The sequence below is a fragment of the Panulirus ornatus genome, chromosome 32 (genome assembly GCF_036320965.1).
Source record: "Panulirus ornatus isolate Po-2019 chromosome 32, ASM3632096v1, whole genome shotgun sequence".
Taxonomy (NCBI): Eukaryota; Metazoa; Arthropoda; class Malacostraca; order Decapoda; family Palinuridae; genus Panulirus; species Panulirus ornatus.
In genome coordinates this window covers 27,535,780-27,551,944 of record NC_092255.1, presented here as the reverse complement: position 1 = coordinate 27,551,944, position 16,165 = coordinate 27,535,780, and the positions used below count along the sequence as shown (strand labels likewise).

Genomic DNA, 16,165 nt, shown 5'->3' with positions numbered 1-16,165 from the left:
TCGTAGAAGGCGACTAAAAGGGGAGGGAGCGGGTGGCTGGAAATCCTCCCCTCTCGTTTTTTTTTTTAATTTTCCAAAAGAAGGAACAGAGAAGGGGGTCAGGTGAGGATTTTCCCTCTAAGGCCCAGTCCTCTGTTCTTAACGCTACCTCGCAAATGCGGGAAATGGCGAATCGTATAAAAAAAAAAAAAAATATATATATATATATATATATATATATATATATATATATATATATATATATATATATATATATTCCCTGGGGATAGGGGAGAAAGAATACTTCCCACGTATTCCCTGCGTGTCGTAGAAGGCGACTAAAAGGGGAGGGAGCGGGGGGCTGGAAATCCTCCCCTCTCGTTTTTTTTTTAATTTTCCAAAAGAAGGAACAGAGGATTGGGCCAGGTGAGGGTATTCCCTCAAAGGCCCAGTCCTCTGTTCTTAACGCTACCTCGCTAATGCGGGAAATGGCGAATAGTTTGAAAGAAAATATATATATATATATATATATATATATATATATATATATATATATATATATATATATATATATATATATATATATATATATATATAATTGTAATAACGTTACAGTGATGCGCGGGATCTAGCTAGTATTTGCAGACAACCAAGAAAAATGAAATACGCTGTCCCTAGAGCACTTTCTTGTAAATCACGTTTTCATTGCTTCCCTTGAAGGTGTAATTTACACGAAAGCGCGTTCAAGACATACTGTTTAACTTTTCTTCGTGATTATCATCCAATACACTCTCTCTCTCTCTCTCTCTCTCTCTCTCTCTCTCTCTCTCTCTCTCTCTCTCTCTCTCTATATATATATATATATATATATATATATGTATATATATATATATATATATATATATATATATATATATATATATATATTTTTTTTTTTTTTTTTTTTTTTTTTTGCTTTGTCGGTCTCCCGCGTTTGCGAGGTAGCGCAAGGAAACACGAAAGAAATGGCCCAACCCACCCCCATACACATGTATATACATACGTCCACACACGCAAATATACATACCTACACAGCTTTCCATGGTTTACCCCAGACGCTTCACATGCCCTGATTCAATCCACTGACAGCACGTCAACCCCGGTATAACACATCGATCCAATTCACTCTATTCCTTGCCCTCCTTTCACCCTCCTGCATGTTCAGGCCCCGATCACTCAAAATCTTTTTCACTCCATCTTTCCACCTCCAATTTGGTCTCCCACTTCTCCTCGTTCCCTCCACCTCCGACACATATATCCTCTTGGTCAATCTTTCCTCACTCATTCTCTCCATGTGCCCAAACCATTTCAAAACACCCTCTTCTGCTCTTTCAACCACGCTCTTTTTATTTCCACACATCTCTCTTACCCTTACGTTACTTACTCGATCAAACCACCTCACACCACACATTGTCCTCAAACATCTCATTTCCAGCACATCCACCCTCCTGCGCACAACTCCATCCATAGCCCACGCCTCGCAACCATACAAAATTGTTGGAACCACTAAAATGTTTCTTTCCCTTTTGATGCCTCTATGCCCCTGTAATTGCCTTTGGCGGCGCCAAAGGGGATTTAAACTAAATCTTTAATTTGTCTATTTATTTTGGATGCCACCATGCAACTGTATTGGACTTTGGCACCCCCAAAGGGTCTTTCAAGTAAACTTTTAAATTGTCTCTTTCCCTTCAGATGCCACTATTCCCCTGTAAAGGCCTTTGAAGACGCCAAAGTGGATTTAGATTAATCCTTCACTTTTCCTCTAAATTTTTGGATGCCTCCACGCAATTCTCTTGCCCTTTGGCATCCCCAAAGTGGCATTAAAGTAAGCTTTCCAAATGTTTCTTTCCCTTTTGATGCCTCTATGCCCCTGTAATTGCCTTTGGCGGCTCCAAAGAGGATTTAAACTAAACCGTTAATTTGTCTTTTATTTTTGGATGACATCATGCAACTGTATTGGACTTTGGCACCCCTAAACGGTCTTTTAAGTAAACTTTTGATTTGTCTCTTTCCCTTCAGATGCCAGTATTCCCCTGTAAAGGCCTTTGAAGACGCCAAAGGGGATTTAGATTAATCCTTCAATTTTCCTCTAAATTTTTGGATGCCTCACCGCAATTCTCTTGCCCTTTGGCATCCCCAAAGTGGCATTAAAGTAAGCTTTCCAAATGTTTCTTTCCGTTTTGATGCCTCTATGCCCCTGTAATTGCCTTTGGCGGCTCCAAAGGGGATTTAAACTAAACCGTTAATTTGTCTTTTTATTTTTGGATGCCACCATGCAACTGTATTGGACTTTGGCACCCCCAAACGGGTCTTTTAAGTAAACTTTTAATTTGTCTCTTTCCCTTCAGATGCCAGTATTCCCCTGTAAAGGCCTTTGAAGACGCCAAAGGGGATTTAGATTAATCCTTCAATTTTCCTCTAAATTTTTGGATGCCTCCACGCAATTCTCTTGCCCTTTGGCATCCCCAAAGTGGCATTAAAGTAAGCTTTCCAAATGTTTCTTTCCTTTTGATGCCTCTATGCCCCTGTAATTGCCTTTGGCGGCTCCAAAGGGGATTTAAACTAAACCGTTAATTTGTCTTTTTATTTTTGGATGACATCATGCAACTGTATTGGACTTTGGCACCCCTAAACGGTCTTTTAAGTAAACTTTTGATTTGTCTCTTTCCCTTCAGATGCCAGTATTCCCCTGTAAAGGCCTTTGAAGACGCCAAAGGGGATTTAGATTAATCCTTCAATTTTCCTCTAAATTTTTGGATGCCTCACCGCAATTCTCTTGCCCTTTGGCATCCCCAAAGTGGCATTAAAGTAAGCTTTCCAAATGTTTCTTTCCCTTTTGATGCCTCTATGCCCCTGTAATTGCCTTTGGCGGCTCCAAAGGGGATTTAAACTAAACCTTTGATTTGTCTTTTTATTTTTGGATGCCACCATGCAACTGTATTGGACTTTGGCACCCCCAAAGGGTCTTTTAAGTAAACTTTTAATTTGTCTCTTTCCCTTCAGATGCCATTATTCCCCTGTAAAGGCCTTTGAAGACGCCAAAGGGGATTTAGATTAATCCTTCAATTTTCCTCTAAATTTTTGGATGCCTCACCGCAATTCTCTTGCCCTTTGGCATCCCCAAAGTGGCATTAAAGTAAGCTTTCCAAATGTTTCTTTCCGTTTTGATGCCTCTATGCCCCTGTAATTGCCTTTGGCGGCTCCAAAGGGGATTTAAACTAAACCGTTAATTTGTCTTTTTATTTTTGGATGACATCATGCAACTGTATTGGACTTTGGCACCCCTAAACGGTCTTTTAAGTAAACTTTTGATTTGTCTCTTTCCCTTCAGATGCCACTATTCCCCTGTAAAGGCCTTTGAAGACGCCAAAGGGGATTTAGATTAATCCTTCAATTTTCCTCTAAATTTTTGGATGCCTCACCGCAATTCTCTTGCTCTTTGGCATCCCCAAAGTGGCATTAAAGTAAGCTTTCCAAATGTTTCTTTCCGTTTGATGCCTCTATGCCCCTGTAACTACCTTTGGCGGCGCCAAAGGGGATTTAAACTAAACCTTTGATTTGTCTTTCTATTTTTGGATGCCACCATGCAACTGTATTGGACTTTGGCACCCCCAAAGGGTCTTTTAAGTAAACTTTTAGTTTGTCTCTTTCCCTTTAGATGCCATTATTCCCCTGTAAAGGCCTTTGAAGACGCCAAAGGGGATTTAGATTAATCCTTCAATTTTCCTCTTAATTTTTGGATGCCTCACCGCAATTCTCTTGCCCTTTAGCATCCCCAAAGTGGCATTAAAGTAAGCTTTCCAAATGTTTCTTTCCCTTTTGATGCCTCTATGCCCCTGTAATTGCCTTTGGCGGCTCCAAAGAGGGTTTAAACTAAACCGTTAATTTGTCTTTTTATTTTTGGATGACATCATGCAAATGTATTGGACTTTGGCACCCCTAAACGGTCTTTTAAGTAAACTTTCGATTTGTCTCTTTCCCTTTAGATGCCACTATTCCCCTGTAAAGGCCTTTGAAGACGCCAAAGGGGATTTAGATTAATCCTTCAATTTTCCTCTAAATTTTTGGATGCCTCACCGCAATTCTCTTGCTCTTTGGCATCCCCAAAGTGGCATTAAAGTAAGCTTTCCAAATGTTTCTTTCCGTTTTGATGCCTCTATGCCCCTGTAATTGCCTTTGGCGGCGCCAAAGGGGATTTAAACTAAACCTTTGATTTGTCATTTTATTTTTGGATGCCACCATGCAACTGTATTGGACTTTGACACCCCCAAAGGGTCTTTTAAGTAAACTTTTAATTTGTCTCTTTCCCTTTAGATGCCATTATTCCCCTGTAAAGGCCTTTGAAGACGCCAAAGGGGGTTTAGATTAATCCTTCAATTTTCCTCTAAATTTTTGGATGCCTCACCGCAATTCTCTTGCCCTTTGGCATCCCCAAAGTGGCATTAAAGTAAGCTTTCCAAATGTTTCTTTCCGTTTTGATGCCTCTATGCCCCTGTAATTGCCTTTGGCGGCTCCAAAGAGGATTTAAACTAAACCGTTAATTTGTCTTTTTATTTTTGGATGACATCATGCAAATGTATTGGACTTTGGCACCCCTAAACGGTCTTTTAAGTAAGCTTTTGATTTGTCTCTTTCCCTTCAGATGCCACTATTCCCCTGTAAAGGCCTTTGAAGACGCCAAAGGGGATTTAGATTAATCCTTCAATTTTCCTCTAAATTTTTGGATGCTTCACCGCAATTCTCTTGCTCTTTGGCATCCCCAAAGTGGCATTAAAGTAAGCTTTCCAAATGTTTCTTTCCGTTTTGATGCCTCTATGCCTCTGTAATTGCCTTTGGCGGCGCCAAAGGGGATTTAAACTAAACCTTTGATTTGTCTTTTTATTTTTGGATGCCACCATGCAACTGTATTGGACTTTGGCACCCCCAAAGGGTCTTTTAAGTAAACTTTTAATTTGTCTCTTTCCCTTTAGTTGCCATTATTCCCCTGTAAAGGCCTTTGAAGACGCCAAAGGGGATTTAGATTAATCCTTCAATTTTCCTCTTAATTTTTGGATGCCTCACCGCAATTCTCTTGCCCTTTGGCATCCCCAAAGTGGCATTAAAGTAAGCTTTCCAAATGTTTCTTTCCGTTTTGATGCCTCTATGCCTCTGTAATTGCCTTTGGCGGCTCCAAAGGGGATTTAAACTAAACCGTTAATTTGTCTTTTAATTTTTGGATGACATCATGCAACTGTATTGGACTTTGGCACCCCTAAACGGTCTTTTAAGTAAACTTTTGATTTGTCTCTTTCCCTTCAGATGCCAGTATTCCCCTGTAAAGGCCTTTGAAGACGCCAAAGGGGATTTAGATTAATCCTTCAATTTTCCTCTAAATTTTTGGATGCCTCCACGCAATTCTCTTGCCCTTTGGCATCCCCAAAGTGGCATTAAAGTAAGCTTTCTATATGTTTCTTTCCCTTTTGATGCCTCTATGCCCATGTAATTGCCTTTGGTGGCTCCAAAGGGGATTTAAACTAAACCGTTAATTTGCCTTTTTATTTTTGGATGACATCATGCAACTGTATTGGACTTTGGCACCCCTAAACGGTCTTTTAAGTAAACTTTTGATTTGTCTCTTTCCCTTCAGATGCCAGTATTCCCCTGTAAAGGCCTTTGAAGACGCCAAAGGGGATTTAGATTAATCCTTCAATTTTCCTCTAAATTTTTGGATGCCTCACCGCAATTCTCTTGCTCTTTGGCATTCCCAAAGTGGCATTAAAGTAAGCTTTCCATATGTTTCTTTCCCTTTTGATTCCTCTATGCCCCTGTAATTACCTTTGGCAGCGCCAAAGGGGATTTAAACTAAACCTTTGATTTGTCTTTTAATTTTTGGATGCCACCAAGCAACTGTATTGGACTTTGTCCACAACAGACTTCATACTTGCCCCTCTTTCCAAAACTCTTGCATTCACCTCCCTAACAACCCCATCCATAAACAAATTAAACAACCATGGAGACATCACACACCCCTGCCGCAAACCTACATTCACTGAGAACCAATCACTTTCCTCTCTTCCTACACGTACACATGCCTTACATCCTCGATAAAAACTTTTCACTGCTTCTAACAACTTGCCTCCCACACCATATATTCTTAATACCTTCCACAGAGCATCTCTATCAACTCTATCATATGCCTTCTCCAGATCCATAAATGCTACATACAAATCCATTTGCTTTTCTAAGTATTTCTCACATACATAATATTTCTCTTATGCTTAAGGCTCCAGTTACGGACTAAAGTCCACATTAAAGCTGGGCCATACTTGAATTATAAAGAGGATTATGAAACTGGAAAAGACAAGGGAAAGTATTTATGAATTTTTGAAAGTGAAAAACCTGTCTTTTGAAAACACTGACAGGTTATAGTTACTGGGAAAGACATGAGAAGGTAGAGAGTTACAAAGCATCGACATGTAGGGACAGAAGTAGGTATCAAAACGGCCCATCCTTGAGTTCCTGGTTATGCAGAGGAGGGTGGTTGTGTTGGAGGTTGGATGTTTGAGGACAATAAGTGGTCTGACGGGGTTTGATCGAGTAGGTGGTTGGGGGGTGGAAGGGGCGAGTGGTGGTGGAGGGTGTACTAAAGTGGTTTGGTCACGTGTTGGGAGTGAGTGGAAAGGGGTTGACAAGGAGGATATGTGTGTCAGAGACATCCCTCCAGTTGCACCTCTTGGGACATTAACATTCAGAAGCTGGTGACTGAGTTTGTTAAAGTGTGTGAAAGAAGAAAACATATTAAATGTGAATAACAGCAAGGTTATTAGGTACAGTAGGGTTGAGGGCCAAGTCAATTGGGAGGTAAGTTTGAATGGAGAAAAACTGGGGGAAGTGTTTTAGATATCTGGGAGTGGATTTGGCAGCGGATGGAACCATTGAAGCGGAAGTGAGTCATAGGATGGGAGAGTGGGCGAAAGCTCTGGGAGCATTGAAAAATGTGTGGAAGGCGAGAACGTATCTTGGAAAGCAAAAATGTGTATGTTTGAAGGAATAGGGGTTCCGACAATGTTATATGGTTGCAAGGCGTGGGCTATAGATAGAGTTGTGCGGAGGGTGGATGTGCTGGAAATGAGGTGTTTGAGGACAATAAGTGGTGTGAGGTGGTTTGATCGAGTACATAATGAAAGTGTAAGAGATATGTGTGGTAATAAAAAGAGTGTGGTTGAGAGAGCAGAAGAGGGTGTTTTGAAATGGTTTGGTCACATGGAGAGAATGAGTGAGGAAAGATTGACCAAGAGGATATACGTGTCAGAGATGGAGGGAACAAGAAGTGAGAGACCAAATTGGAGGTGGAAAGATGGTGAGTGACAAACATTTTGAGTGATCGGGGCCTGAACATGCACGAGGATGAAAGACATGCAAGGAATAGAGTGAACTGGAACGATGTGGTATACCAGGGTCAACGTGCTGTCAATGGATTGAACCAGGGCATGTGAAGCTTCTGGGGTAAACCATGGAAAGTTCTGTGGGGCCTGGATGTGGAAAGGGAGCTGTGGTTTCGGTGCATTATCACATAACAGCTAGAGACTGAGTGTGAATAACTGTGGCCTTTGTAGTCTTTTCCTAGCACTACCTCGTGCACATGAGGGGGGAGGTGGTTTGTTATTTCATGTGTGGCAGGGTGGCGATGGGAATGAATAAAGGCAGACAGTAAGAATTATGTACATGTGTATATATGAATATGTCAGTGTGTGTATATATATGTATACATTGAAATGTATAGGGATGTATATTTGCGAGTGTAGACGTGTATGTATATACATGTGTATGTGGGTGGGTTGGGCCATTCTTTCGTCTGTTTCCTTGCGCTACCTCGTTGACGCGGGAGACAGCGACAAGGCAAAATAAATAAATAAATATATGTATAATGCATGTGTGTGTGCTTTTTCACATATTTCCCATAAGAAGAAGGCAGTGTCAAGAACAGATGACTGAGCCTTTCAGGGAAATATGCTAGCATTGGTGCTGTTTCTGCTCCTTCTTTTGTCCCCTGCTTCCACTTCTGATGGTCATCCTCTGAGACACTGGAGGTATGTAGATGGTATTCTTTCTTCCGTAATCCCAGGGATAACACCTGTATAAATAAAAAGTGTAGCATTTATAATTAGCACATTTGTGTTGCATATGCTTTACAAAAATATCACTATAATTAATTATCTATTTTCATTCATTACAGGTGAAGCCCAGGAGATTTGAGTGATGGAACATGCCAACCCAGATTAAAGTTGCAGAATTACATATTAATTCATGCTGTTATTGCAACTCTGCAAACATTCAGAAAGTAATTTCTGTGCAGATATGCCCTGTGTTGTAAACACCATTCTCCCAATCAGAAAATTTTATGAAGATGCTGGAATTATTTCTATCCTTATGAGGTCCTGCAGCACTCAGGAAGCAGGACCACAGGTTTTGAAGTGTTGTGATGTGTGTAGTGAGTGCAAGGCAGTTGAGTAGTATTGTGCTCAGTCTTCTTTACGTGTCAGAAGTGGAGGAGACAAGAAGGGGCTCAAACTTAAGTTAGGATGGAGTGAAAAAGATTTTGAGCTGGGGGGCCTGAATATACAGAAAGGTGAGGGGCATTCAAGGGAAAGAGTGAATTGGATTAATATGCTTTTAATGAGCTGAATCAGAGCATATGAAGCAGCTGGTGGAGATCACAGAAAGGTCTGGAGCCTGGTTTTAATCTGGCAGCACAGATTGGCTGATGTAATGCTCCCTGTAAAACCTTACAGTACTGAGCATTTGAAAGAGGTCTACATTTTTTGTGGTTGGAAAAGTATTTCATTCAGCATCACGGCAAAAAAAGAAATCTTTCTCAGCCCTGTAAAATAAAGAGGGTCGGTTTCCCCTTGTCCACAGTGAAAGGACTAATAGATGTCACTATGATATATTGACTACCTTACTTTCAAGTCATGTTTCATGTACCGTAACATTACACTCTTGCTCCCAAAAGCATTTTCCAAAGCAGGTTAAGTTATAAGTAAGATGTGCACCACTCAAAAAATATCTTGCAAATCTAAATTTGTCATTGGCATAGAATCAACAGCATATTCTAATAAAGCAATTTATTTCTTTACACATTATATTTGTCAACAAGAATATATGTAAACTTACCTTACACTGGTTTTTTACAGCCTGTCCTAAAATGGATGACCATGTGAATGAACATAATATTAGTTATACATTACAGTAACTATACAGGACCTAACAAGGTCATTTCAAACAAATACTAAGATTTGATAAAGTAATCAAAACTGACAATGATGACCTACACATTAGGAAAGGGTCATAAAATTAAACATCCACACAGTGCAAGTTTTGACCCGAACAGGATGGAATAGTTACCAATAAAAAGATTTCAGTAAAAAATATTTTCCTTTGACTTGGAAAACACTGAAAAAGTTTACCATATATTACTATGCACATAAAACTTGAAGTCTACTCATCTGACAAAGTCAAATGACTGGCAAAAGTACTTTTTTTTTCTAGTCAATGATCAGTTTCTAAGTACAAAAAGATTGTGTAGCTGGGTTCACTAGAAGGCAGAGGTAATGGTTAGTCCAAAACATTGAGGTTGGACCACATCTCATTGCAAATGCCACAGCAGTATCAAACCATGGTTGTAACCTATTGGATAGATGTAAGGATATAATACATCTAATTGTATGAAAAAAATATATATCCGTTATAATTGTTTCTATCCCTCACTAAAAGGCTCTTTATACATCACAAGTTGAAAGTTTAAATGTCCATACAGCAACCAATCACACAATCTTAATGAGATCAATAAGCACTGCACAAATTTATATATGACAAATCAGAAGTCAACTTTATTGCAGGCAACACAACCAAAATCTTTTATGATTTTTAATACCGGTTACTCTGATACTTATGCAAGGTCCATCCCTAACACAGATCTCATGATACATCTCATAATTCCTTCAAGAAAGAGTTTACAAAGCTCATGGAAACAAATGTATTCATGAGGAAATATTACACTTGGGATTTTCAACATTCGCTTAAATCCTTCCAACTCATGACTGGTTCATCATTCCCAATACATACACCTAGATCATCAGAGATGATCAAACTTTGTTTACAGTTTTTACTTAATGTGACAGTTTATTGAATGTGATAATTCAGAATGGAATATAACCTTTTAGCTATAATGTTCTCAATAATAATTGTTGTGGTATACTGTATCTTTTGTAATATATGGGTACTCAAATGAAATTTAAAATTTAAATCTAAAGAACTTTACAACTGTTGTACAATTTTTAGAAGCTAAACTTTAAGTGAAAAAGGATATAGGAAGCAAACTAAATTAGTCTCAAAAAGACATGATGAAAATGCTGCAGTGCAACTGTTCACCAGTCTAACAAATGTTACACAACTATATCTACAAGAGCAATCACTGTGAGCACTTAACGCTCTTTCTTCCAATTGTGGTATCCATGGGATGAATACAAATTTTAGGACACAAATATTAATAATGCCTCAGCAATAGTACATCTCTTCTAGAAAAAAAAAAGTGCAATTAAGATGAATGTCATGTACCAGGAGTGTACTTTTCTGTAATGTGGAATCATTCTTACTGATACAATACCAAAGTGTATGCACTGCATCACATGACTACAGATTTTGTTTCATCTTGTATATAAATGACACTGACTTTTGTTTCTTATTGAAGACTGGGTTATTACAAATATCACCTCAAAATTGAATAACCTTTGCAAGAGAAGTAAGTCAAAATGAACATGTACCACAGGGCTAGAGTTTACTTACTATCTAATGTGAGTCAAAACTTTATTCCCTACGGTCCACTTAATGATAAGCTTGTGCAGAAGACTAAGCTCTCACACAGCTGCATATGGGGAATTCATTAAATAAACTATTTCTGTTTTACTCGCTTTTAAAGGAAAAGTTCCAGTGTTGGATAAATTTTGAATGTAAATAATGAACACCAGCTGTTCTAACACATTTTCGTCTAAGACCTTTAAGATAATACTGACTGATCAAGCCTTCTCCCATTCTGGTGTTTCATCAAATTTGTGCATTAAGTAATAGTTCTTGTTCTCAGAAATCTGTGCAAGCAAAAATTTTTGAACCTTGTATTTCATTACCATCATGAGGATGTTACAAGTTTAAAATTAATCTCTGTAGTTTGCTTTTAATTTGTCTGCAACAAGCTAGTCCTTTCAACTGATGAAATGAACATCCTTTGTGAGACCTCATTAACGTACTCAAATGTTTTGATAGCTGACCTCAAATTTGTGCAACCACAAGTGACACATTCATTTACATTATGTTTATTATTGAATAAATATAGTGAATTTATATAAAATGACATCCGAAAAGAAAATACCATGAAAAATGATAAAGTGCTTCTTGAAAGTTACCCTTTCTAACAAGAATTCCCTTGCCTGCAGTGGATTGTACGCACATACATTACCAGATTAGTATATCAAAAACACATAGAGAAAATGTTTACATTTGATACATTTGAACACCTGTCATGTCTGCATATTGCACAAAATATTGATGGAATTATTGCAGAATTCATATCAATACAAACTATACCATTAACTTTCTTTTATTCACACAAAAGAGCGAATGTCATAATTCAAAAAGTAAAATAAATGCAAAGGCAGATATAAAAATCATTTTGATATTATAAAACCATGAAAAAATACTGATACATATTACACTGATATGAAACACCTGCAAAGAATTCAAGTAATATAGGCAATTATGGGTTTTTGATTCTCTACATTAAAGTTTGAAAAAGAAAAAAAAATACCACTGTCACTCAGCAGAGGTAACCTGAGATTAACTAGGATATCAGCCTTGGTTAACATGGGAGACACTTATCAGTTCACCTCATATATCAAGGTAGAATATCCCAGTCAATTAAGACTCTGTTTGTCTGGATCAGGGAAATACACATTATAAAAGTTGTAATGGATGGACACACATTTCTTATTGTCACATAGACCTCCAATGAGCGAGTACTGTACAATGGTCAACCAGAAAAATTTGTAAGTGTACTGATTCCAGTACCTGATTTCCAATTCTAGAGAAGATTAAGGGTTCTGATTCATATACTCTTTCAATTCTACATATATTTCATTTGAGTAGGCACAAATAATGTGGTTAAGTTGATTGCTATAATACAATGGCAGTATTCAAAAGATGCACTCAATGATACACTGGAAAGAGTCAACTTATTAATACCGTCAAAATATTCTGTGTTGCAATCAATGCTGACTTGCACTTAATAACACTACACCATTTTCAAAGACAAAGGAAGATTTTTTCATTTTTAATGCCTTTGTCGAAATAAGGTCTTCCTTCGCTTTATGTGATTCTAAATACAGCTCTTTCACAAAAATCCCAGTATGTCATAAATAGTACTTGGGTTTTCTTCTCACTTGTTCACTAAAATCACCTTAACTAAATGACTAAGTAAGTATTCACAAAGCTCAAATACTTTCCATATGTTCTAGGATGCATTAGAGCGAGCAAGACTGGAAGTTGATTGTGAGGGTGTCATGTTGGACCCTAGCCCACGGCTCAAGTAAGCTCCATAAAACTGTTCCTGTTCATTCAGTTGCTTTTCAAATTCCTCTTCCAACTTCTGAAAGGCAATATAAAATCAAGTTACACTTATCCACTGAGAAAAATCTTTTATAATCATCACACTAAAATAAATCTCCATAAATATCATGAGTCATATGATTCAAAATTTCAAGCAGCTGGTATTCAGCCAACATGCTTCAAACCAGATAAGCATCCATATGCATGCAGTGTCTGTGCTAAAGTGCAACTACAATTTTATCTATCTATCTATCTATCTATCTATCTATCTATATATATATATATATATATATATATATATATATATATATATATATATATATATATATTTTTTTTGTCGCTGTCTCCCGTGTTTGCGAGGTAGCGCAAGGAAACAGACGAAAGAAATGGCCCAACCGACCCCCATACACATGTATATACATACGTCCACACACGCAAATATACATACCTACACAGCTTTCCATGGTTTACCCCAGACGCTTCACATGCCCTGATTCTATCCACTGACAGCACGTCAACCCCGGTATACCACATCGATCCAATTCACTCAATTCCTTGCCCTCCTTTCACCCTCCTGCATGTTCAGGCCCCGATCATACAAAATCTTTTTCACTCCATCTTTCCACCTCCAATTTGGTCTCCCACTTCTCCTCGTTCCCTCCACCTCCGACACATATATCCTCTTGGTCAATCTTTCCTCACTCATTCTCTCCATGTGCCCAAACCATTTCAAAACACCCTCTTCTGCTCTCTCAACCATGCTCTTTTTATTTCCACACATCTCTCTTACCCTTACGTTACTTATTCGATCAAACCACCTCACACCACACATTGTCCTCAAACATCTCATTTCCAGCACATCCATCCTCCTGCGCACAACTCTATCCATAGCCCACGCCTCGCAACCATACAACATTGTTGGAACCACTATTCCTTCAAACATACCCATTTTTGCTTTCCGAGATAATGTTCTCGATTTCCACACATTCTTCAAGGCTCCCAGGATTTTCGCCCCCTCCCCCACCCTATGATCCACTTCCGCTTCCATGGTTCCATCCGCTGCCAGATCCACTCCTAGATATCTAAAACACTTTACTTCCTCCAGTTTTTCTCCATTGAAACTTACCTCCCAATTGACTTGACCCTCAACTCTATATATATATATATATATATATATATATATATATATATATATATATATATAGGGGATAGGGGAGAAAGAATACTTCCCACGTATTCCCTGCGTGTCGTATAAGGCGACTAAAAGGGAAGGAAGCGGGGGCTGGAAATCCTCCCCTCGTTTTTTTTTTTTTTTTTTTTTTTTTTTTAAATTTTCCAAAAGAAGGAACAGAGAAGAGGGCCAGGTGAGGATATTCCCTTAAAGGGCCAGTCCTCTGTTCTTAACGCTACCTCGCTATCGCGGGAAATGGCAAATAGTATGACTGAGTTTGGTAAAGTGTGTGGAAGAAGAAAGTTAAGAGTAAATGTGAATAAGAGCAAGGTTATTAGGTACAGTAGGGTTGAGGGTCAAGTCAATTGGGAGGTGAGTTTGAATGGAGAAAAACTGGAGGAAGTGAAGTGTTTTAGATATCTGGGAGTGGATCTGGCAGCGGATGGAACCATGGAAGTGGAAGTGGATCATAGGGTGGGGGAGGGGGCGAAAATTCTGGGGGCCTTGAAGAATGTGTGGAAGTCGAGAACATTATCTCGGAAAGCAAAAATGGGTATGTTTGAAGGTATAGTGGTTCCAACAATGTTGTATGGTTGCAAGGTGTGGGCTATGGATAGAGTTGTGCGCAGGAGGATGGATGTGCTGGAAATGAGATGTTTGAGGACAATGTGTGGTGTGAGGTGGTTTGATTGAGTGAGTAACGTAAGGGTAAGAGAGATGTGTGGAAATAAAAAGAGCGTGGTTGAGAGAGCAGAAGAGGGTGTTTTGAAGTGGTTTGGGCACATGGAGAGAATGAGTGAGGAAAGATTGACCAAGAGGATATATGTGTTGGAGGTGGAGGGAACGAGGAGCAGAGGGAGACCAAATTGGAGGTGGAAAGATGGAGTGAAAAAGATTTTGTGTGATCGGGGCCTGAACATGCAGGAGGGTGAAAGGAGGGCAAGGAATAGAGTGAATTGGAGCGATGTGGTATACTGGGGTTGACGTGCTGTTAGTGGATTGAATCAAGGCATGTGAAGCGTCTGGGGTAAACCATGGAAAGCTGTGTAGGTATGTATATTTACGTGTGTGGACGTATGTATATGCATGTGTATGGGGGTGGGTTGGGCCATTTCTTTCGTCTGTTTCCTTGCACTACCTCGCAAACGCGGGAGACAGCGACAAAGTATAATGAAAAAAAAAATTATATATATATATATTCTGTTTCCCATTTTAGAAAGTTAAAAAAATACAAGGAGGGGAGGATTTCTGGCCCCCCGCTCCCGTCCCCTCTAGTCGCTTTCTACGACACGCGAGGAATGCGTGGGAAGTATTCTTTCACCCCTATCCCCAGGGATAATATACATATATATATATACACATACACACACATACACACACACACGCACACATACACACACACACACACATACATATATATACATGTGAAAAATTAAAGAAACAATTTAGAAAACTGAAACTTCTAGCTTGAAATGAAATGAAAAAATGAATGTCACATAATGGTTCAACCTCTGGCTATGGAAAAAGGAAATGTTATTTAATGTATGTATGACTCATGGTGAGGTGCCTGAGGATTGGCGGAATGCGTGCATAGTGCCATTGTACAAAGGCAAAGGGGATAAGAGTGAGTGCTCAAATTACAAAGGTATAAGTTTGTTGAGTATTCCTGGTAAATTATATAGGAGGGTATTGATTGAGAGGGTGAAGGCATGTACAGAGCATCAGATTGGGGAAGAGCAGTGTGGTTTCAGAAGTGGTAGAGGATGTGTGGATCAGGTGTTTGCTTTGAAGAATGTATGTGAGAAATACTTAGAAAAGCAAATGGATTTGTATGTAGCATTTATGGATCTGGAGAAGGCATATGATAGAGTTGATAGAGATGCTCTGTGGAAGGTATTAGGAATATATGGTGTGGGAGGCAAGTTGTTAGAAGCAGTGAAAAGTTTTTATCGAGGATGTAAGGCATGTGTACGTGTAGGAAGAGAGGAAAGTGATTGGTTCTCAGTGAATGTAGGTTTGCGGCAGGGGTGTGTGATGTCTCCATGGTTGTTTAATTTGTTTATGGATGGGGTTGTTAGGGAGGTGAATGCAAGAGTTTTGGAAAGAGGGGCAAGGATGAAGTCTGTTGTGGATGAGAGAGCTTGGGAAGTGAGTCAGTTGTTGTTCGCTGATGATACAGCGCTGGTGGCTGATTCATGTGAGAAACTGCAGAAGCTGGTGACTGAGTTTGGTAAAGTGTGTGAAAGAAGAAAGTTAAGAGTAAATGTGAATAAGAGCAAGGTCATTAGGTACAGTAGGGTTGAGGGTCAAGTCAATTGGGAGGTGAGTTTGAATGGAGAA

General features: G+C 39.1%; 1 protein-coding gene across 7 annotated transcripts in view; it reads right to left on the bottom strand.

The window, feature by feature from the left end:
* Positions 1-9,107: 9,107 nt before the first annotated feature.
* The window catches only part of Slik (Sterile20-like kinase), a 119,793-nt gene continuing 112,735 nt past the window's right edge, over positions 9,108-16,165 (bottom strand). For 4 of the 7 annotated variants that reach the window (XM_071681369.1, XM_071681368.1, XM_071681372.1 and 1 more), the window contains one exon: positions 12,147-12,694. In XM_071681369.1, the coding sequence (XP_071537470.1) occupies positions 12,560-12,694 (135 nt within the window). In that variant the 3' untranslated portion in view covers positions 12,147-12,559. Of the gene's footprint in view, positions 12,695-16,165 lie in introns of all 7 variants that reach the window. The other 3 variants (XM_071681374.1, XM_071681370.1, XM_071681373.1) reach the window with 1 other exon arrangement.